The sequence below is a fragment of the Periplaneta americana genome, chromosome 12 (genome assembly GCF_040183065.1).
Source record: "Periplaneta americana isolate PAMFEO1 chromosome 12, P.americana_PAMFEO1_priV1, whole genome shotgun sequence".
NCBI classification, from domain to species: Eukaryota; Metazoa; Arthropoda; class Insecta; order Blattodea; family Blattidae; genus Periplaneta; species Periplaneta americana.
The window spans coordinates 6,943,083-6,966,431 of NC_091128.1; the positions used below are offsets into that span (position 1 = coordinate 6,943,083).

The 23,349-nt window shown below is 33.8% G+C and overlaps 1 protein-coding gene across 1 annotated transcript in view; it reads left to right on the forward strand.

Moving 5' to 3' along the window:
• The window catches only part of LOC138711285 (uncharacterized), a 123,503-nt gene that overhangs the window by 12,976 nt on the left and 87,178 nt on the right, over positions 1-23,349 (forward strand). The window contains exons 3-7 of the mRNA XM_069842714.1: positions 1,728-1,772; positions 8,144-8,188; positions 12,296-12,370; positions 14,829-14,873; positions 22,735-22,812. Coding sequence (XP_069698815.1) covers positions 1,728-1,772; positions 8,144-8,188; positions 12,296-12,370; positions 14,829-14,873; positions 22,735-22,812 — 288 coding nt within the window. The remainder of the gene's footprint in view (positions 1-1,727; positions 1,773-8,143; positions 8,189-12,295; positions 12,371-14,828; positions 14,874-22,734; positions 22,813-23,349) is intronic.

Consider the following 23,349-nt stretch of genomic DNA (forward strand, 5'->3'; position numbering starts at 1 on the left):
TTATAAAAACTCAGTACAATTATAATAGACCATATAACCATAATATTTCATGTAAGCACAATAATTGAAGCCGGAAGAGCCAAAGGCCAAAGCCATGCTGTTGATGATATTGATGATGAGTAATGATTTCAAGGGCAAACCTCTTTGGAGATATATTTGAAAAAAGATACATTTAAAGCCGTAATCATTACAACAAGAGGTGCAATTTTAAGACAGATATATTTGCCTTATAAAAAAAACTGCATGAATAATTTTTAGTTGTATGGGGTTATTTCTATCGATGTCATAAATTGTAACGAACTACTACTTCACATACGGTATAAATAACGAATACATGCATTTCGTAATACTTCGAAAAATTACCTCCACAAAGGCCAAATACACAGCTTTAAGCAGAGTCATATCAGTGATCAATAAAACTAGTTGAGATTACTTGCTCAAAACCCAGCAGCAATCAACTGGAGCTTGTGATAGAGGATGATTAAGTTCTATCTAAACAAATCGATTTGAGCCAAGCAAGAAAGCAGGTTAGAACTCATCTGAGTGCAATAGAAGCGTTATATTCCTTCGCTCTAGAATATTCCAAGAGAAAAGTTCAGAATAACATACAGGATTTGGAATTGAACGGGTAACATCAGCTTCTTGTCCATTCGAATGACGTGAATATGTTAAGAGAAAATCCACAAAATATTACGGAAAACACGGAAATTTTACTTGAAGCAAGTAAAGCGATAGGTGTGGAAGTAAATCCCGAAAAGTCAAGGGGTATGATTATGTATCGTGACCAGAATATTGTACGAAATGGAAATATAAAAGTTGGAGATTTATTCTCCGAAAAAGGTGGAAAATTTCAAATACTTTAGAGAAAAGTAACAAATTTAAATGACACTCGAGAGGAAATAAAACACAGAATAATTTATAGGAAAAACTTGTTATTATTCGGTTGAGCAGCTTTTGTCATCTCGTCTGTGTCTAAAAAATCTGAAAGTTAGCATTTATAAACCAGTTATTTTACCAGCTGTTCTGTATGATTGTCAGACTTGGACTCTCGCTTATCGAAAGAAACAGAGATTAAGGGTGTTTGGGAATAAGGTTTTAGGAAAATATTTGGGGCTAAGACGGATGAAGTTACAGGAGAATACAGGAAGTTACAACGCAGAACTGCACGCATTGTATTCTTCACCTGAGATAATTAGCAACATTAAATCCAGAACTTTGAGATGGGCAGGTCATGTAGTACGTATGGGCGAATCCAGAAGTGCATAGAGAGTGTTAGTTGTGAGATGGGAGGGGAAAAGACCTTTTGGGAGTCCGAGATACAGGTGGGAGGATAATATTAAAATAATTTTGAAGTATGTGATGAAAGAGACTAGATTAATCTTGCATACAAAAGCGTTTCACACCGAAATAATATTTGATCCTATAGACAATTGGGGAAAATTGCAAAATAGAGTATTGGTTCCTATCTTATTTATGCATGCTTTGATATGGCCTATTACGACCTATTCTTCGAAGACGGCATTTAGTATTCATCCTGGATGTATATGTTATATGCGTAGATGTAAGGATTTCTTGACAGTTTGTCAGACGAACATGGCAGTAGCCTACATTGTTTCCTTGGTTTGTTCTTATTAGCATTAGTGATAAATCAATAAGTACTGCTGGTAATTACCGACGCAGTACTATGTTTTTAACATTAATTTTAATAGTTTTTTTTCCTTTTCTAGGTTAAATTACATCGATCAAAAGGAGAAACAAACTTACTCGAAGATGTAAGTAACTATATATGTATTCAAGCAGTATTATATTATAAAGCTTAGAGGCTCTTCCTTAATATTAGTACCACTGGCTCCCATACCAAATGGGTCTATTGAAAGAAAAAATTTCAAAATTATTTTCATTTTAGAACACGGGTGTTGATACTGGTTTCGGATTATATGCCTTACTTGAAAAATCTCAATTTTTTTTTCAGTCTCCACAATGGATACAATGAGTAATTGTCTCATTTTTTAAATATATGAAAGAAACCAAGGTGTAAATTCTAGATAAGATTAAAAAATATTAATTTTATAAAGAAATGACAATTTTTCCATTGATTCTTTTAATTTTGGAATAATTTCAGCACGTGTTTTGCTTTCTCCATCCTCGATATTTCTTGATAAGATCGTTGAATGTGGAATAATAGAATGTATATCCACCTTACCATAAATATCTCTAACGTGAATCATTGTCTGTTATTAAGCATCTCTTAATATAGCCTACATTATGGTAAAAATGTTAAGGGAAGAGAACGTGTAGATTTGGTTTATTTTTATTAAATAATGTGACTGATAAGTTATAGATTGTATTAGTATTAGTGTTTTTGTATTAGTATTACGGTCTTACTAATAAACCGTGTGTAGTTTCTAAACTAGGCGTATGCAGAATTGAGACAGAAAACGTTACCAATAACCCTTGCATAAGCGATGGGTGTATAAACATGCTGTAAGTATACAATGGGAATTCCTTTTCAGTAGTTATATACACGAAAACCCCTTGATTAAGCGTTGTATATAGAGAAAAATTGGCCGCCCCTCTAACAGCTGTTCGTGTCGACAGTCATTTAATGATGATGGTTGCCTTGTAACCACAGAAGAACAAACCAAAGAACACAGAATAATAGGAATAATATTGCTGTAGCTTGTACTCTTTGACCAAAATATAGTGTGGTAATCGATCAGAGCTAGTTGTACTATCGATACTTAACACGGCACACTAGAGCGCTCTACCGGATTCAATAGAGAACCTCAGATGTTCTATTACTTTCGTAATGAAGTAATGACGTAGCTGTGTAACAGCTATACTGTTATACACGACGTATGTAGTGAATATTAGTAAGGAATTTACACACGACTTATAAACGAGCTACTCATTGTTTTTTTTTATTTTAGTTGGTTATTTAACGACGCTGTATCAACTACTAGGTTATTTAGCGTCGATGAGATTGGTGATGTCGAGATGATATTTGGCGAGATGAGGCCGAGGATTCGCCATAGACTACCTTGTATTCACATTACGTTTGGGGAAAAGATCGGAAAAAACCCAACCAGGTAATCGGCCCAAGCGGGGATCGAATCCGCGCCCGAACGCAACTTCAGACCGGCAGGCAAGCGCGTTAACCGACTGAGCCACGCCGGTGGCGCTGCTCATTGTATCAGACAGTTAAACGTCTGCATATAGAGTCTTTATTAATAAGACCGTTAGTGTTTAATTATTTAACCTGGTAGATATATGACCGCCAGGCCTTCTCTGCCCCTGCCTCTGCTTTTGAATAAATTTGAGACGCATGACAAAATCTCTGTTATTTTATTGCAATCACATATTATTTACTAAGCTTCATTAAATACTTTCATTACTGATGTAATAAGTTCGACAAGATGGATACTGAATAACATCATAAATAGCATAAAGTATTATTTCATTTAAACTTATTGTGTTATTTAAAAAATAAATTTTCTTGTTAAATTGTTCAATTTTACTTTCTAATTTTCGTGCTCTGTGAAATAAAACAAAGAATCCTATCAAAAGCCGATCGATTACACCTCAAACCACATTTATAGGTACCAATAATAATAATAATATTAATAATAATATAATAATAATAAAATAATAAAAATAGTATAATACTACTACTACTACTACTACTACTACTACTACTACTACTACTACTACTGATAATAATAATAATAATAATAATAATAATAATAATAATAATAATAATAATAATAATGATCATTTATTTTAGCTGGACGTAAGGTCTTCTCTTCTACTGATCCAGCAAAAAGACGGTGGTGGTGGTGGTGGTGGTGGTGGTGGTGGTGGTAACATTAATAAACTGTGCCACCTTTTTAATTCTCATTTGCCTGGTGCTCGTTATTTATGAGTTATTCAATTTTATCTGGAGACAGAAATTTGAAATATGACACTGTTTTGTCTGAAATCACTTTTGCCTCGTTTTCAACCAAATTTTCAAGGCCTTCGTCCTGTTCCCCTGTTTTTCTTTACAATGCACTATATCCCTTTGCTGTCGTCTTTAGAGTCATTAACATCATTTGTAGTTTGTGCAGGTTACAGCAATACAGTATATAGAGGAATGAATTTCCTTTTTCTTCAATTTTATTTGAACAGAAGTACTTAGAGATAGTCTGACTTATAAATTTTAAGCAATTTATAATTGAAAAATATTAATAATAATAATAATATAATAATAATAATAATAATAATAATAACAATAATAATAATAATAATGATAACAAACTTTTTACAATACTGAATTTGAAGATTCTTATATTGAACAATAAATTATAATTGTTATTTATGCAACTATCGGATAATATTGATGTTTATGGCATGATGAATATTTTTTTGTCGCACGAACGATAAAGAGCGCTGCAATTTTCATGAGTTTCATAATAAGATTATCTAAGAGTTTGATACAACACTTTAAGGCATTCTATCATTATGAATTGTGGGAAAAAATTATTAAAGAAGTTCAATTCGGAATCCACAAATGACAAATTGTATTCATATGTTCTTATCGATTATTTGTGCTTGGCATTGACTTTGAGTAAAAAGTAATGTAGGTTACGTTATAAATGATCCTTTATATTGTTAATATAGATTCTCGTCCACAACCGAGGAGTAAGGGTTAGCGTGTCTGACCGCGAAATCATATGGCCCAGTTTCGATTCCCGGTAGAGGCAAATTACCTCGTTGATATTTTTTCCGTTTTTTTTTTCTTTAACCGAATATGAGCAAATACTAGCTAGCTTTCAGTGCGAGGCACCGCACATGTTGATAAAGCGTCGTAAAATAAGGTACTAAAAATCCCTGAGCCACAGATCCGTTTTATGTGATATTCCAAAGTGATACAAAATTGTTAAAGATTGGACATAAAAGATACGTTACCTTCTGTCCTGCATTTAATTTCTTGTTACTTCCCGTGTAGAATGCATAACCAAGACACCAAACATTCCGATATTACATTATAGCATATAGCCTACGACATTGCTTTTATCGGCACGCGTGCCACAATAAGCCAGTTACGCACAATTTTCGACGTAGTAACAATCTGTTTATAATGCTAGGATGGCATAAAAGTCTTTATGCAGTATGTTTCATGTATTTGATTAATGTCTATGAGAGTCAAAATATGACATTTCTTACGATTTGATAATTTAATTTTCTATGATTGCATGACACTTTTTGTTGCTGTGACTGACGTTTCTTTTTGTTTACTATTAGGCATATATCTTCTTGTTCGTGAGATGTTTTGACGAGTTAAACACTATGGCATTAATTGAGGGCACCAGCACTTTTCCAAAAAAAATTGTTTCTTGTCATTAGACATTTTTTGAATTTGGAGTGGAAGGGTAACCATCAGCTTCTTGTCTATTGGAAAGACGTGAATATGTTAAGAGAAAATCCACAAGGGATTAGGGAAAACAAGAAAATGTTTACTTGAAGCAAGTAAAGCGATTGGTTTGGAAGTATATCCATGAAAGACAAAGGATATGATTATGTTTCGTGACCAGAATATTGTACAAAATGGAAAATAAAGCTTGGAAATTTATATTCTGAAGAGGAGGAAAATTTCAAATATCTTGAATGAACAGTAAAAAATATAAATGACACTCGAGGGGAAATAAAACGCAGAAGAAATGTTGGAAGTGCTTGTTATTATTCGGTTGAGCAGCTTTTGTCATCTAGTCTGCGGTTAAAAAATCTGAAGGCTAGAATTTATAGACGAGTTATATTACCGGTTGTTCTGTATGGTTGTGAGACTTGAACTCTCACTTAGAGAGAGAAACAGAGATTAAGGGTGTTTGGGAATAAGGTTATTAGGAAAATATTTGGGGCTAAGAGGGGTGAAGTTACAGGAGAATGGAGAAAGTTACACAACGCAGAACTGCACGCATTGAATTCTTCACCTGACATAATTAGGAACATTAAATCCAGACGTTTGAGATGGGTATGGCATGTAGCACGTATGGGCGAATCCAGAAATGCATATAGAGTGTTAGTTGTGAGACCGGAGGGGAAAACACCTTTTGGGAATCCGAGTCACAGATGAGAGGATAATATGAAAATGTATTGTGATGTTGGAGACTTGATTAACATTGCACAGGATAGGGACAGATGGCTGGCTTATATGAGGGCGGCAATGCAGCTGCGGATTCCTTGAAAGCCATTTGTAAGTACCGTAAACTGGGGTTACTTTGAACACAGAGGAAACTCTGACCATTTTTTTTTTTCAGAAAATCATATTTAGGTTTCTACATGTTGCATTTGTTATAGATGGAGGTAAATTATCATAAAATCATTCTCATACCAAATTTACCTCCATCTATAACAAGTGCAGCATGTAGAAGCCTAAATGTGATTTTCTGAAAAAAATGGTCAAAGTTTTCTCTGTGTTCAAAGTAACCCCAGTTTACGGTAATAACAATAAAACTGACAATGATAATGGTATATACGTAGGCTACATACATAAATACATACATACGTACATACATACATGCATACCTGCATGCATACATACTTATATACATATATATATATATATATATATATATATATAGATACATACATACATACATACATACATACATACATACATACATACATACATACATACATGCATACATACATACATGTTCTGACTCCGGGCAGGTCTTTCACTGCAATCCCAGCATTCCACAATCTTTCGTATTTTCTCCCTTCCTCTTAGCCTTCGCATAATGATCCATATATTTTAATATCGTCTATCATCTGAAATCTTCATTTGCCCCGAACTCTTTTCCCGTTTCCCATTCCCCATTCCTTCCTTCAGTAGCCAGTTTTTTTTTCATCCAGTGATTCAACCAATTCCTTTTTCTCTTTCTGATCAGTATCAGTATCAGTCTGTCTTCACCCACTTTTTCCAACACAACTTCATTTCTTATTCTGTCTACACACTTCACACTCTTCATTCTTGTAGATATTCAAATTTCAAACAAATGCTTCTATTTGTTTCTTAATCGTAATGTCCATGTTTCTGCCCCATACAATACCACACTCCACACAAAGCCCTTCACTAGTTTCTTAATAATAATAATAATAATAATAATAATAATAATAATAATAATAATAATAATAATAATAATAATAATACTTACAACTTACAAAATCGAATCTCCTCGAAGAGGATATAACAGGTCATGCACTCTCTGTGATGGGGAGCCATAAGCTGATATGTATGCAAGTTTGCGTCTTTACATGAGAAGGTTTTGGAAGTTACGCAAGCTCCGAAAAACCTCTTCGTGCTGCTAAAAATTTTCAGATTTAGAGTGTGTTTATGAATTATTTCTTAAACAAACCGCAAATAATAATAATAGATCAATTTTATCATTCATTTTTGTTTAAAAAAATGTTCAATACCATATCCAGTTTTGACAGGGAATGCCTTTTTCAAACATATGGTTAAACGTGCTTGTTCAATTTTACATGAGTGAAGACATGGCTGTTTGTTAAACTACTTACGTCTCTATTATCAAAGTAGAAACAATATACTATGCATTATGTGTTTTTTAATTAAATAATATATTCCAAACCAACAATAGGAAAAGTTCAATATATAGCTCACTTTAATCAGCTTCTGATGTGGACTGAATCCTAGTAAAACTGTGTGCGTCATGCTTGGAGCAAGAAAGTGTAATTTCGAAGTGCGGGATGTTTGATATGGACAAGTCGGAGTCACAGTCTGAACTGAAAGCTTCAATACAAAAGCGTTTCACACGGAAATAATATTTGATCCTATAGACAATTGGGGAAAATAGCAAAATAGAGTATTGCTTCCTATCTTATTTATGAATGCTTTGATGTGGCCTATTACGACCTGGTCTTCGAAGAAGGCATTTATTATTCATCCTGGATGTATATGTTATATGCGTACATCTAAGGATTTCTCGACAGTTTGTCAGACGAACATGGCAGTAGCCTACATTGTTTCCTTGGTTTGTTCTTATTAGCATTAGTGATAAATCAATAAGTACTGCTGGCAATTACCGACGCAGTACTATGTTTTTAACATTAATTTTAATAGTTTTTATTTTTCCTTTTCTAGATTCATCTTCACCGCACAAAAGCGGAGACGAACCTGTTGGAAGAAGTAAGTAACTATATATATGTATTCAAGTAGTAGTATATTATAAAGCTTAGAGGCTCTTCCTTAATATTAGTACCACTGGCTCCCATACCAAATGGGTATATTGAAAGAAAAATTTTCAAAATTGTTTTCATTTTAGAACACGGGTGTTGATACCGGTTTCGGACTATATGCCTTACTTGAAAAATATCAATTTTTTTCAGTCTCTACAATGAGTGCAATGAGTAATTGTCTCTTTTTTTTAAATATATGAAAGAAACCAAGGTGTATATTCTAGATAAGATTAAAAGATATTAATTTTATAAAGAAATGACAATTTTTCCATTGATTCTTTTAATTTTGGAATAATTTCAGCACGTATTTTGCTTTCTCCATCCTCGATATTTCTTGATAAGATCGTTGAATGTGGAATAATAGAATGTACTTCCACCTTACCATAAATATATCTAACGTCAATCATTGTCTGTTATTAAGCATCTCTTAAATAGCCTACATTATGGTAAAAATGTTAAGGGAAGAGATCATGTAGATTTGGGTTATTTTTATTAAACGATGTGACTGATACAGATTGTCTGCTTTTGAATAAATTTGAGTCGCATCACAAAATCTCTGTTATTTATAAACAATCACATATTTACTAAGCTTCATTAAATATCTTCATTACTGATGTAACAAGTGCGACAAGATGGATGTTGAATAACATAATACATAATATAAGGTATTACTTGATTTAAAGAATTGTGTTATTTAAAAATTAAATTTTATTGTTTCATTGTTCAATATTACTTTCTAATTTTCGTGATCTGTGGAATAAAACAAAGAATCTAATAGCCGTTCGATTATGCGTAAAACAAATTTATAGTGCCCAATAACAACAATAAATAATAATAATAATAATAATAATAATAATAATAATAATAATAATAATTTATTTTAGCTAGCAGTGTTAATGCCGTAGGCCAGGTATGCTCATTCTCTGACTCCCGATTACGTTCTGTAATCGCAACCTTCGAATGTAGAGCGTGCTGTTCCTCGTTCGAAGCTCGACGGATGACTGCGGAAGGCAGTTCAATTACTTAGTGAACGCACGAACAGTGCGGGACAATGACACAGTCAAAACCTTCTGTAAGCAAACGATCATTCCGTACAGTGTGGGAGGAAGACTATTTTTGTTGTGAAAACGTAAAGTGTTTACTATGTTGTAAGGTATTGTCAGGAATACTACTGAGCAACATAAAACATTATACGCTCTGCCATCCAGAACATGCCGAAGTGACAGGGAAGCTGTTTTCTGTAATATGTAGGCCTATTCATATATCAACATTATTATTATTATTATTATTATTATTATTGTTATTGTTATTACTACTACAACTATTGTTATTGTGGTGATTTTATTCCAATAGAAATATATGTTATGATAAAATAATTTTTCAGGGGTCCAACGTGCAATAAAGTTTCAAAAATTGAAAGCACTTCATGATAGGCCAAACATTGAAGAGAGTCGAACAGTTCAGAGTCTTTGTTTAGGAGCAAGTTATGTAGTATGTTGGGAATTAGCTAAGGCACTAAAAAGCCTTCACGGATGGTGAACTTCTAAAGAGATGTATGGTGCCTGAACAAAATATAGTTAATTACATCTCTGTACTGGAACAGCACAAATGTGAATTCACAGAACATAGATTTAATGATTTTAGACGTACGGAAAGTGATATTAATCTTTTTGTTAATATTTCATAGTAAATTTAGTACAATCTGTGAGAGTGCAGTTCCAGGACGAGTTAATTGATCTACAAAGTAACGCAGAATTATTCTGAACTAAATGCAGAGAATATGACTTGCCAAGCATAGAAGTGTTAAAAAATGAACAAAACGCAATATCCCAAGATGAGCTTATTCGCTGTCACTCGAAATATGTGTGCAAACAATTATTTTCGAGAATGAAGGTTGCTAAATCCAAAAATCCAAACGTAGATCCCGATTAACAGATGAGAATCTTTTGTGCATTGCAGTAAATTAGTTGGAAATAGATTTCCGATTACTTGCAGAAAAGAATACACATGTTGAATGTGGAATATGAAAATAACATTATTTATGATATAATAGTATCATAACTGTATAAAATATAATAAATAATGTAATAACTGAATATTGCAGTGTATACTCTTTCCTTTTTCAAATTCAGTTTCTTATCCGTATTTGTAAGACAGTGAGAGCTATGCCACGGTCGGTGCTGCAATATAGTTGCGGAGCCCAGTCCGTACGCTGTGTGTGTTATGCAGTGCAGCATCATCCGTGTAATCGGCGCTTTTACAATTTTGAGCATACCTGCCGTAGGTCTTCTCTTCCACTCAACGAACAAAAAGTAAAATAGTAATAATAATAATAATAATACATTATAAAAATAATAATAGAAATAATAATAATAATAAAATAATAACAGTACTAAATCTGTGCTTCCTTTTTAATTCTCTTTGGCTGGTGCTCGTTGTTTATGAATTATTCAATTTTATCTTGAGACAGAAATTTGAAGTATGATACTTTTTAGCCCGGTAATCACTTTTGCCTCGCTTTCAACCAAATTTTCAAGCCCTTCGTCCAGTTCCAATGTTTTTCTTTACAACGCAATATATGCCTATGCTGTCGTGTTTAGGGATATTAATATCATTTGTATTTTGTATTGGTTACTGCAATATAATTATAGCGGAATGATTTTCCTTTTTCTTCAACTTTATTTGAACCGAAATACTTAGAGATAGTCTGAGTTGTAAATTTTAAGCAAATTGTAATTGAAAAATATAAATATCAATAACAAACACTTTACGTTACTCAATTTGAAGATTCTTATATTGAACAATAAAATATAATAGTTATTTATGCAACAAATGGGTAATCTTGATGTTTATGGCATGATGAATGTTTGTCGCACGAACGATAATGAGTGCTACAATATTCATGAATTTCATAATAAGATTATCTACGAGTTGATACAATACATTTAAGGCATTTTAGCATTATAAATTGTGGGAAAAAACATATGAAAGATATTCTATTCGGGATCCATAGCTGACAAATTGAAATAATATATTGTTATCGATTAGTTACACCTCGCTTTTACATGCAGCAAAGAGTAATGGACGACCTTGTAGGTTACATCACAAATGTTCCTTTATTTTGTTAATGTAGATTCTCGTCCACAACCGCGGAGTAACGGTTAGCGTGTCTGGCCACGAAATCAGGTGGTCCAGTTTCGACTTCCGGTCGAGGCAAGTTACTTCGTTGAGTTTATTTTCCGGTGTTTTCCCTCAACCGAATATGAGCAAATGCTGGGTAACTTTGGGTGCGAGACTCCGCACTCATTTTATCGTCATTATCATATTTTCATTCAGACGCTAAATAACCTGAGATGTTGATAAAGCGTCGTAAAATAAGCTACTAAAAATTGTCGGACCCACAGAACTGTGTTATGTGATATTACAAAATTTATACAAAAGTGTTAAAGATTGAAAATAAATGTTACGTTACTTTCTGTCCTGCAATTCATTTCCTGTTACTTTGCGCGTAGAATGGAAAACGAAGATAGCAAGCGTTCCGGTATTACATTATAGCAAATACGACATTGCTTTTATCGGCACGCGTGCCACATAAAGGCAATTACGCACAACTTTCGACGTAGTAACAATCTGTTTATAATGCTAGGATGGCTTGAAAGTCTTTATGCAGTATGTTTTATGTATTTGATTAATGTCTGTGAGAGTCATGATGTGAGACTTCTTGCTATTTGATGATTTCATTTTCTGTGATGTGTTTGCTTCAATTTGCATGACACGTTTCGTTGCTGAGACTGAGGTTTCTTTTTGTTTACTATTGGCATATATCATCTTGTTCGTAAGATGTTTTGACGAGAAAACACTATGGCATTAATTGAATGCACCAGCACTTTCCCAATAAAACCTTTTTTCTGGTCATTAGATATTTTTTGAGAACGCTGAAGTCTACATTCCACTTTACCACAATGAGTACTTATATTTCGGTCAGGAAAATTGTTTGGCCTGAAGACGTTTTTCATGTTTTTGTACAATGCCTGATATTCTTCACTTCGTTTTGCAGCAATCCCCCAATTTGCGACATCAGAAAGCGACAGAATACGCTGACCAGCGAGCGTCCACGTCCAGTGATCAGGGGGTAAGTAAATTTATCATATATACATGAATTGACGTGGAATATGCGTATAGTTTGGGAGAATCATTTAGAATTCACCTGCGGCAGAAGGGCAGAAGAGACCAAGGACGTCCATGTAAACGATGGAGAGATCAATTTAATTAATATTGAATAATATTTCAGTCTTTTGAACTGTAAATTTCAACATTTTATAAAAACTCAGTACAATTATAATAGGCCATATTACTATAATATTTCATGTAAGCACAATACTTGAAGCCGGAAGAGCCAAAGGCCAAAGCCATACTGTTGATGATATTGATGATGAGTAATGATTTCAAGGGCAAACCTCTTTGGAGATATATTTGAAAAAGGATACATTTAATGCCGTAATCATTACAACAAGAGGTGCAATTTTAAGACATATATTTGCCTTATAAAAAAAACTGCATGAATAATTTTTAGTTGTATGGGGTTATTTCTATCGATGTCATAAATTGTAACGAACTACTACTTCACATACGGTATAAATAACGAATACGTGGATTTCGTAATACTTCGAAAAATTACCTCCACAAAGGCCAAATACACAGCTTTAAGCAGAGTCATATCAGTGATCAATAAAACTAGTTGAGATTACTTGCTCAAAACCCAGCAGCAATCAACTGGAGCTTGTGATAGAGGATGATTAAGTTCTATCTAAACAAATCGATTTGAGCCAAGCAAGAAAGCAGGTTAGAACTCATCTGAGTGCAATAGAAGCGTTATATTCCTTCGCTCTAGAATATTCCAAGAGGAAAGTTCAGAATAACATACAGGATTTGGAATTGAACGGGTAACATCAGCTTCTTGTCCATTCGAATGACGTGAATATGTTAAGAGAAAATCCACAAAATATTACGAAAAACACGGAAATTTTACTTGAAGCAAGTAAAGCGATAGGTGTGGAAGTAAATCCCGAAAAGACAAGGGGAATGAATACGTATCGTGACCAGAATATTGCACGAAATGGAAATATAAAACTTGGAGATTTATTCTCCGAAAAAGGTGGAAAATTTCAAATATCTTAGAGAAAATAACAAATTTAAATGACACTCGAGAGGAAATAAAACACAGAATAAATTATAGGAAATGTTTGTTATTATTCGGTTCAGCAGCTTTTGTCATCTCGTCTGAGTCTAAAAAATCTGAAAGTTAGCATTTATAAACCATATGTATTATTTTAATGTACCGAAGTACATATGATATTTCCATGCAGATATTCTGCGTCATCATGCGATGTAAGATTAATGGAAAGGAGAAAAATTCTCTCCGGCGTCGGGATTTGAACCCGGGTTTTCAGCTCTACGTGCTGATGCTTGATCCACTAAGCCACACCGGATACCACCGCGTCAGATTAAGCGCCAACTTTTGGGTTTCCTCTAGTAGCCGTCCTCTGCACTACGTCATAGAGTCTATGAACGTAGGACCGAAGTCCACACATGTGTTGAGGTGAACTTTTCTCCGTTCCATTACTTTTACATCGAATGATGACGCAGAATATCTGCATGGAAATATCATATGCACTTCGGTACATTAAAATAATATATATGATATGCGTAAATCACTTCGTGATTTAAGACGGCGCTTATTCCGTCGGATCCCGGCCAACTAGTCACTCATAACGAGTGCACCTCAACACATGTGTGGACTTCGGTCCTACGTTCATAGACTTTATGACGTAGTGCAGAGGGCGGCCACTAGAGGGAACCCAAGAGTTGGAGCTTAATCTGAGACGATTCTCTCCGACGTCGGTGTGGTATCCGGTGTGGTTTATTGGATAAAGCATCAGCACGTAGAGCTGAAAACCTGGGTTCAAATCCCGGCGCCGGAGAGAATTTTTCTCCTTTCCATTACTCTTACATCGTATTTATAAACCAGTTATGTTACCAGCTGTTCTGTATGATTGTCAGACTTGGACTCTCGCTTAGAGAGAGAAACAGAGATTAAGGGTGTTTGGGAATAAGGGTTTAGGAAAATATTTGAGGCTAAGAGGGATGAAGTTGCAGGAGAATACAGGAAGTTACAACGCAGAACTGCACGCATTGTATTTTCACCTGACTTAAATAGCAACATTAAATCTAGTCGTGTGAGATGGGCAGGTCATGTAGCACGTATGGGCGAATCCACAAATGCATACAGAGTGTTAGTTGTGAGATCGGAGTGGAAAAGACCTTCCTATCTTATTTATGAATGCTTTGATGTGGCCTATTACGACCTAGTCTTCGAAGACGGCATTTAGTATTCATCCTGGATGTATATGTTATATGCGTAGATGTAAGGATTTCTTGACAGTTTGTCAGACGAACATGGCAGTAGCCTACATTGTTTCCTTGGTTTGTTCTTATTAGCATTAGTGATAAATCAATAAGTACTGCTGGTAATTACCGACGCAGTACTATGTTTTTAACATTAATTTTAATAGTTTTTTTTCCTTTTCTAGGTTAAATTACATCGATCAAAAGGAGAAACAAACTTACTCGAAGATGTAAGTAACTATATATGTATTCAAGCAGTATTATATTATAAAGCTTAGAGGCTCTTCCTTAATATTAGTACCACTGGCTCCCATACCAAATGGGTCTATTGAAAGAAAAAATTTCAAAATTATTTTCATTTTAGAACACGGGTGTTGATACTGGTTTCGGACTATATGCCTTACTTGAAAAATCTCAATTTTTTTTTCAGTCTCCACAATGGATACAATGAGTAATTGTCTCATTTTTTAAATATATGAAAGAAACCAAGGTGTAAATTCTAGATAAGATTAAAAAATATTAATTTTATAAAGAAATGACAATTTTTCCATTGATTCTTTTAATTTTGGAATAATTTCAGCACGTGTTTTGCTTTCTCCATCCTCGATATTTCTTGATAAGATCGTTGAATGTGGAATAATAGAATGTATATCCACCTTACCATAAATATCTCTAACGTGAATCATTGTCTGTTATTAAGCATCTCTTAATATAGTCTACATTATGGTAAAAATGTTAAGGGAAGAGAACGTGTAGATTTGGTTTATTTTTATTAAATAATGTGACAGATAAGTTATAGATTGTATTAGTATTAGTGTTTTTGTATTAGTATTACGGTCTTACTAATAAACCGTGTGTAGTTTCTAAACTAGGCGTATGCAGAATTGAGACAGAAAACGTTACTAATAACCCTTGCATAAGCGATGGATGTATAAACATGCTGTAACTATACAATGGGAATTCCTTTTCAGTAGTTATATACACGAAAACCCCTTGATTAAGCGTTGTATATAGAGAAAAATTGGCCGCCCCTCTAACAGCTGTTCGTGTCGACAGTCATTTAATGATGATGGTTGCCTTGTAACCGCAGAAGAACAAACCAAAGAACACAGAATAATAGGAATAATATTGCTGTAGCTTGTACTCTTTGACTAAAATATAGTGTGGTAATCGATCAGAGCTAGTTGTACTATCGATACTTAACACGGCACACTAGAGCGCTCTACCGGATTCAATAGAGAACCTCAGATGTTCTATTACTTTCGTAATGAAGTAATGACGTAGCTGTGTAACAGCTATACTGTTATACACGACGTATGTAGTGATTATTAGTAAGGAATTTACACACGACTTATAAACGAGCTACTCATTGCTTTTTTTTTAAATTTTAGTTGGTTATTTAACGACGCTGTATCAACTACTAGGTTATTTAGCGTCGATGAGATTGGTGATTTCGAGATGATATTTGGCGAGATGAGGCCGAGGATTCGCCATAGATTACCTTGTATTCACATTACGGTTGGGGAAAACCTCGGAGAAAACCCAACCAGGTAATCGGCCCAAGCGGGGATCGAATCCGCGCCCGAACGCAACTTCAGACCGGCAGGCAAGCGCGTTAACCGACTGAGCCACGCCGGTGGCGCTGCTCATTGTATCAGACAGTTAAACGTCTGCATATAGAGTCTTTATTAGTAAGACCGTTAGTGTTTAATTATTTAACCTGGTAGATATATGGCCGTCAGGCCTTGTCTGCCCCTGCCTCTGCTTTTGAATAAATTTGAGACGCATGACAAAATCTCTGTTATTTTATTGGAATCACATATTATTTACTAAGCTTCATTAAATACTTTCATTACTGATGTAATAAGTTCGACAAGCTGGATACTGAATAACATCATAAATAGCATAAAGTATTATTTCATTTAAACGTATTGTGTTATTTAAAAAATAAATTTTCTTGTTAAATTGTTCAATTTTACTTTCTAATTTTCGTGCTCTGTGAAATTAAGCAAAGAATCCTATCAAAAGCCGATCGATTACACCTCAAACCACATTTATAGGTACCAATAATAATAATAAAAATATTAATAATAATAATAATGATAATAATAATATAATAATAAAATAATAAACATAATATAATACTACTACTACTACTACTACTACTACTACTACTACTACTACTACTACTACTACTACTACTACTTCTACTACTACTACTACTACTACTACTAATAATAATAATAATAATAATAATAATAATAATAATAATAATAATAATCATTTATTTTATCTGGCCGTAAGGCCTTCTCTTCTACTGATCCAACAAAAAGACGTTGGTGTTGGTGGTGGTGGTGGTGGTAACATTAATAAACTGTGCCACCTTTTTAATTCTCTTTTGCCTGGTGCTCGTCATTTATGAATTATTCAATTTTATCTGGAGACAGAAATTTGAAATATGACACTGTTTCGTCGGAAATCACTATTGCCTCGTTTTCAACCAATTTTCAAGGCCTTCGTCCTGTTCCACTGTTTTCTTTACAATGCACTATATCCCTTTGCTGTCGTCTTTAGGGTTATTAACATCATTTGTAGTTTGTGCAGGTTACAGCAGTATATAGGGGAATGAATTTCCTTTTTCTTGAATTTTATTTGAACAGAAGTACTTAGAGATAGTCTGACTTATAAATTTTAAACAATTTATAATTGAAAAATGTTAATAATAATAATAATAATAATAATAATAATAATAATAATAATAATAATAATATTAATAATCTTATATATAAAAGTCAATGTGTGTATGTATGTATGTATGTATGTATGTATGTATGTATGTGTGTATGTATGTGTGTATGTACTCAATACGAATCTACAAGCTTTGACTCATATTTGCCAAAGTTTGCACATTTAATATTCATAACCCGGAGAAGAACATAGGCTACATTAAAATTGGACAGATGGACGTTAAATTATTGAAAACAATAAAAATTAGAACGAAAAATGGCATTTATCATAGTAAAATGGCCTAATCTACAATCAATTGTTTTTTATTGACGTCATCCAGCCATGTCTTCTTCCGTTGTAAAAGCGGCCATATTGTTATTGAAATATAAAATAAAATAATATTAAATTAAAACTACGTAAATGAGGGACGATCTCTTGATTGAATGTATCATGGGCAATAATATACAATACCAAATGGCATAAAACACATTTTTGTTTAATTTTTAAAAATTCAAAATCAAACATAATATAGCAAATATGAAAGCATTCCTAATACATTAATTCAATCTCTTCGATACGTAGTTCTCTGTATCGTCGTGGTAATGTGAGCGGCTTTAGTGTATGGGGTCACAGGTTCGAAGCTCAGTTTACTCCTCTTTTTTTTATTATTTTGATAATTTATTTACATTATTTTAGGTACGTTATTTTATTTTAGTCCGCCACAAGGAGAGTTTTACTACATAAATAATAAAAAAAAAATCAAAATACAATTATACTGAAATCTTAATATATATGGTAAAAGTGAAAGTTATCTATACAGATCTACACGCTTTGACTGATATGTACCAAAGTTTGCACTATTAACCTTCATAACCTGGAGAAAAACATAGGCTATATTAACATTGTACAAAGACCGTAAAAGCATTCATTTGTGTAACTCTTCGTTTGGTTGGTACACTTCTTTGAAAATGTACGTGAGGATTCTCTATAAAATGCATGAAACAGCATGGAGCAGAGCAATAAGCACAACACGCAGAAGCACACCTGAACAATCTTCTGAACCACACTCCAGTGCTGAAAAATCAAATGCCACCTGAATTACATTTTTGAACTCCGAGACTTGTTCACAATCCACGTAACCAGCTGACAGCCGGGAATACTGAAGCATAGGTCAGTACACTGGAGCAGACAACTGGTTATGAATAACAGAGTGCGTTTTCATTATAAACACTCGATTTCCCAAGTTAAGTTCTGGATTCTCAGCAAGAGTCCTTATGTAATCTGTTATCCTCCGAGCATATATTTTGTATTGTCTAAGTAAATAGATATTCAGAGGCTGGATATATTTACTTTTTTAGGTGGAATGATCATACATTCCATATCCTAGCCTTGGAATGATTAATTTATTAAGGTTGCGTCCTTGTGCGCATTCAGTGACTCATACAACAGTGTACAGTTTTGATTACCTGCAATATTTTCAGACAGAACGTTGGAGATAAATGTTCTTAAATGGGCTTTAAACATTTTACCACGCGCATTAGCTTCTAGGCTAGGCTAGGCTTACGGGTAAGGTGTCCCATCCCCTTAACTTGTGCAGTGCTCTCCCTACCCCTCAACTTGTACAGTGCTCTAACAGACAAACCACACATTACAAAAACGAATGCTTTTGGGAGCTTTACAGAGATGTAAAGATGGGCCTGTATACAAATTTTGGATACGAAATTCCTGTTTGAGCCGAAACCCTTCCCTTGTCAGTGGCCACATTTTCTTGGAAATTATCCGGTCGTCAATGAAACATTCAATTAGCTTCATGGATTCGTTTGGTGTGTGGCATGTGGCACCTTCTTGTTGAAAGCATCCGATATCCACATACGAGGGTGGACCCAAAAGTAACCGGAACTGCGCCATGCTTGGAGTGAAGAAAGTGTAATTTGGAAGTGCGGGATGTTTGATGTGGCCAAGTCGGGGTTTAGTTCCAAACGTATCTCCTTACTTGTTTCAAGTAAATTTCCCGTGTCTTCCCTAATCGATTATAGATTTTCTCCTAACACATTCACGTCATCCGCATTAATAAAGACCTGAGATAACCCGTTCAATTCCAAACCAACCAGATTTCCTTGGACTTGCATAATGGCATATATCACAACAAGTTGAAAGTATAAGGGTTATTGTGCATCTCTTGATTTACACCGCAGTGAATTTGAAAAGCGTCGGAAAGCTCGGAACTTGGGGACTTATGTCTTTGAACTTGGCTAAGCGACCGGACTTCAATGTCAACAAACTCCCGCTTCCAGCACAGAGGTACTGTCAGGTCTGCTATAAAAGTGGTTCCTGGCTGGAACAACATAATGTAATATTATGATAGGTTGAAACACCTAATTTTATAGCATATATATAAATAAACATGCAAAATACATCAAATTTACAGTTCTGCTCTGTACATTTCATTACAGTGTATGACTAATGCATTCGAAGATTTTCGAACCCATAAATTCTTCGTCTCTTAGTTAAACATTATTTGAAACGAAGGAAACTTATTTCCACGTCACATGAAGTGACGGGAGGAAACTTAAATTTTTTTATTTTATTTATTTTAACTAGCTACCTAGTGAGTACAAATTGCATTTATAAAATAAAAATGTTTCTAGCCACTACCGTAAGAGCCAGGCTCGTGTACGGTGTGGTCTTAGTGAATAATATAACATAAAATTTACAAGGGCAGTTTACTAAATACAGTAAGTAACTTAATTCAAACCAATAAATACAACACAAGAGCAAGAATAAAGAAGAAAGAGAAAACGAGAGAAAAATACACATTTAATATAAATTGACAATCCGACAGAAGCCAGTGATATTCAATAAAAACATGAATATAGTCGATAGAAATAAAAGGTAAAAAAGTACATTTGTTACTATTATATATCATGGATAATTTTACAAATTTCTTTTTTAAAAGTTTCAATTTTAAAAAATTTCAAATTTGGAAAATGGTTTGAAATTTTATTATAAAGCCTTGGGCCTAAATAAAATACTGAATATTTTCACTGTCACTGTTTCCTGTTCGATTTTCAGCAGATCTCGTATCTAAGAAAGATAAGTATATCCTAAATTTTTCTCGCAAATAGTTTTCAATTAGTGTATCACTACTAGGGAAGGTCCCTCTACGACTTGATCCATGGCTATGGACAAATTTTCCATCAATTTAAAGGACTGCAATGTCTTTCAATGAATGCCCGTTTCCAGCTCTAGTTTATGTGTGGCACAACTTACAAAATATAAACTCTGCATTAGAAGAAAATAATGTATCTCTTCAGAATTCCTCCACGAAATTCTGTACCTAAAATTTAAGAAATGTATTTTCAAACTTCCATAACACCCATTCGAATAACACGTATTTTCTCATTCCTCAGACAGACCATTTACCTGTAATTGTCTTAATGTCATTGGCTTCGACATGACACAGTTTCTTCGTTCGTCTTCTTGCCATTCGATGTGACCACTTTCTTAGTACACACGACTGTCCCTGAGCTCTTGCAGCTTGAGCTTTGTGTACGCTGTACCTGTAACCTTACTCAAGCGCACGACACGCAAGTCCCCAAGTTCCGAGCTTTGATAATGACTCTGCTGTAAATTTTATTATTTTAATTAATGCTACTAGTTTCTTATGAATAGTACTTGTAAATTAAATAAGAGTATTATATAAAACCTCTCTTAACCGAGTCATATGACTTTCTAAATCTACAAATAGCTGATGTAGTGCAAACTCATATTGCGAATTATTCTTCAATATCTGTCGAATATAAAGAATATGATCAATAGCCGATCTATTACGCCTAAAACTTCATTGATTGTCCCAATAATGCCAATAAAATTGGTAGTAATAATGATGATGATGATAATAACGATAATAATAATAATAATAATAATAATAATAATAATAATAATAATAATAATAATCTGTGCTTTGTTTTAATTCTCTTTTGCCTGTTGCTTGTATTTTATTAATTATTCAATTTTATCTGGGGACAGCAATTTCAAATATGGCACTTTTTCATCAGAAATCACTTTTGCCACTTCTATATCCAAATTCTCAAACTCTTCATTCTATTCCACTGTCTTCTCATTACAGTATATATTTCTTTGCTGCCTTCATTAGAATTATTAATATCTATTGTAGTTCGTGTTTTTTACAGGAGTATAGAGAAATGAATTCTTTAAATCTTCAATTTTATTTGAATAGAAATACTTAGAGATAGGTTATAAATTTTAGGCAAAATATATTTGAGAAATATGATTAATAATAAAAAAAATTATTAAGCACTTTACGTTACTCAATTTGATAATGTTATATTGAACACAGAAATACTGGGTGTTCATTACAAAGTGTGTCATGACGTCACTGTTGTGAATCAGCGATTTGAAGCGAGTTTCAGCTTTTATGTCAGAGAAGTTGCCTATTAATCAAGGTGTTCAATCTGAACTTGAAAACGTGTAACTTGAACGTCGTAGCAACAGATGGCGGTCTGTACGGTCTGTGTGCTACCATAACCTCTTTCGAACTGTGTTTTGCGCGGCCAAGTCGTACGCAGAGTATTTGTTATCGTTTGCGTACGGCAACATTCCACAACACAAATCAAATGCTCCGTGTCTATGTTGACCGTCCATGTTAATGTTAACAAATACGTAAGAAATCGTCTTAACCCTCTCCCCATATCCTGACAGTAAGAAAAAAACCCACCTCAGTACATGTTTTCAAACAGTTCACATTCCTGCCACTACCGGCGTTGCCGTACATATCAGTAGGTACTCTTCAGAATGAACGCCGTCCTCGCTATGCAACTTCTCTCACTCATAGGTAATACACCTCTGCTACGGAAGTGTAGGAAGATTGAATTCTCTAGGCTCATCGACTAGCCATATGACAGCATACAGCGAGCCATGACACACTTTGAACTGAACACCCAGTATAAGAGTCTGATATGTTTTAGGGATGTGATTAATGTTTATGACAGTCAAAATGTCTGATTTCTTATGATCTGATAATTTAATTTTCTTTGATATGGTTTTTCCAATTTCCATGACACTTCTCGTTCCTGAGACTGAAGTTTCTTTTTGTTTACTATTAGGCATTCTCTTCTCGTTCGTAAGATGTTTTGACAAGAGAACGCTATGGGTTTGATTGAAGGCTCCAACATTTTTCAAATAAAACTTTTTGTGGTCATTGGTTACTTGTTTAGAACACTGAAGTCAGCATTGCACCCTATTGCAATACGCATATTTCGTTCTGGAAAATTCATTAGGCATAAAGATGATTCCACGCTTTTGTCAATTTCGTGCTAATCTTCTATTGATTTCGTTTCTCAGGACACCTTGGAGGCAAACGCAGGAAATGAAAACGAACAACCTATGTCGTCCAACAAAAAATCGGTGCGGGGTCCGATGGTGAGTAACTCTTCCATTTATATGAATTAATAATAATAATAATAATAATAATAATAATAATAATAATGTTTTATTTTCGCTGGCAGAGTTAAGGCCATAAGGCCTTCTCTTCCACTCAACCAGCTCAATACAATATTTATTTAAATTACAAATATTTACACTACACTTGAAAGGTTCTCCAGCTATATTCTTCAGTTAAGTTTTAAGGACTAGTAGACTACATATTTATTTAAATTTAGATAAACCTATAAGGTAAAGTAGTAACTTAATTTATGACCTAATTTAATTCAATCAATTATGATTAATTTAAGATTTGAGATAGCTAGTAAAATTATGAAAATGAATTTAATATAAGCTTACTAGGACTATGTTACAGGGAGAAAAAAAAATATAAATCTAAAATATATTTCTATAATTATAAAATTAATGTAATTGCCATTAGAGGTTTTGTAAATCTATTTAGAGAAATTAATGATAATAATAAGAATGGACAGATGTTAGTTTCATTATAAGTAACAAATATTAATCAGCAATTAA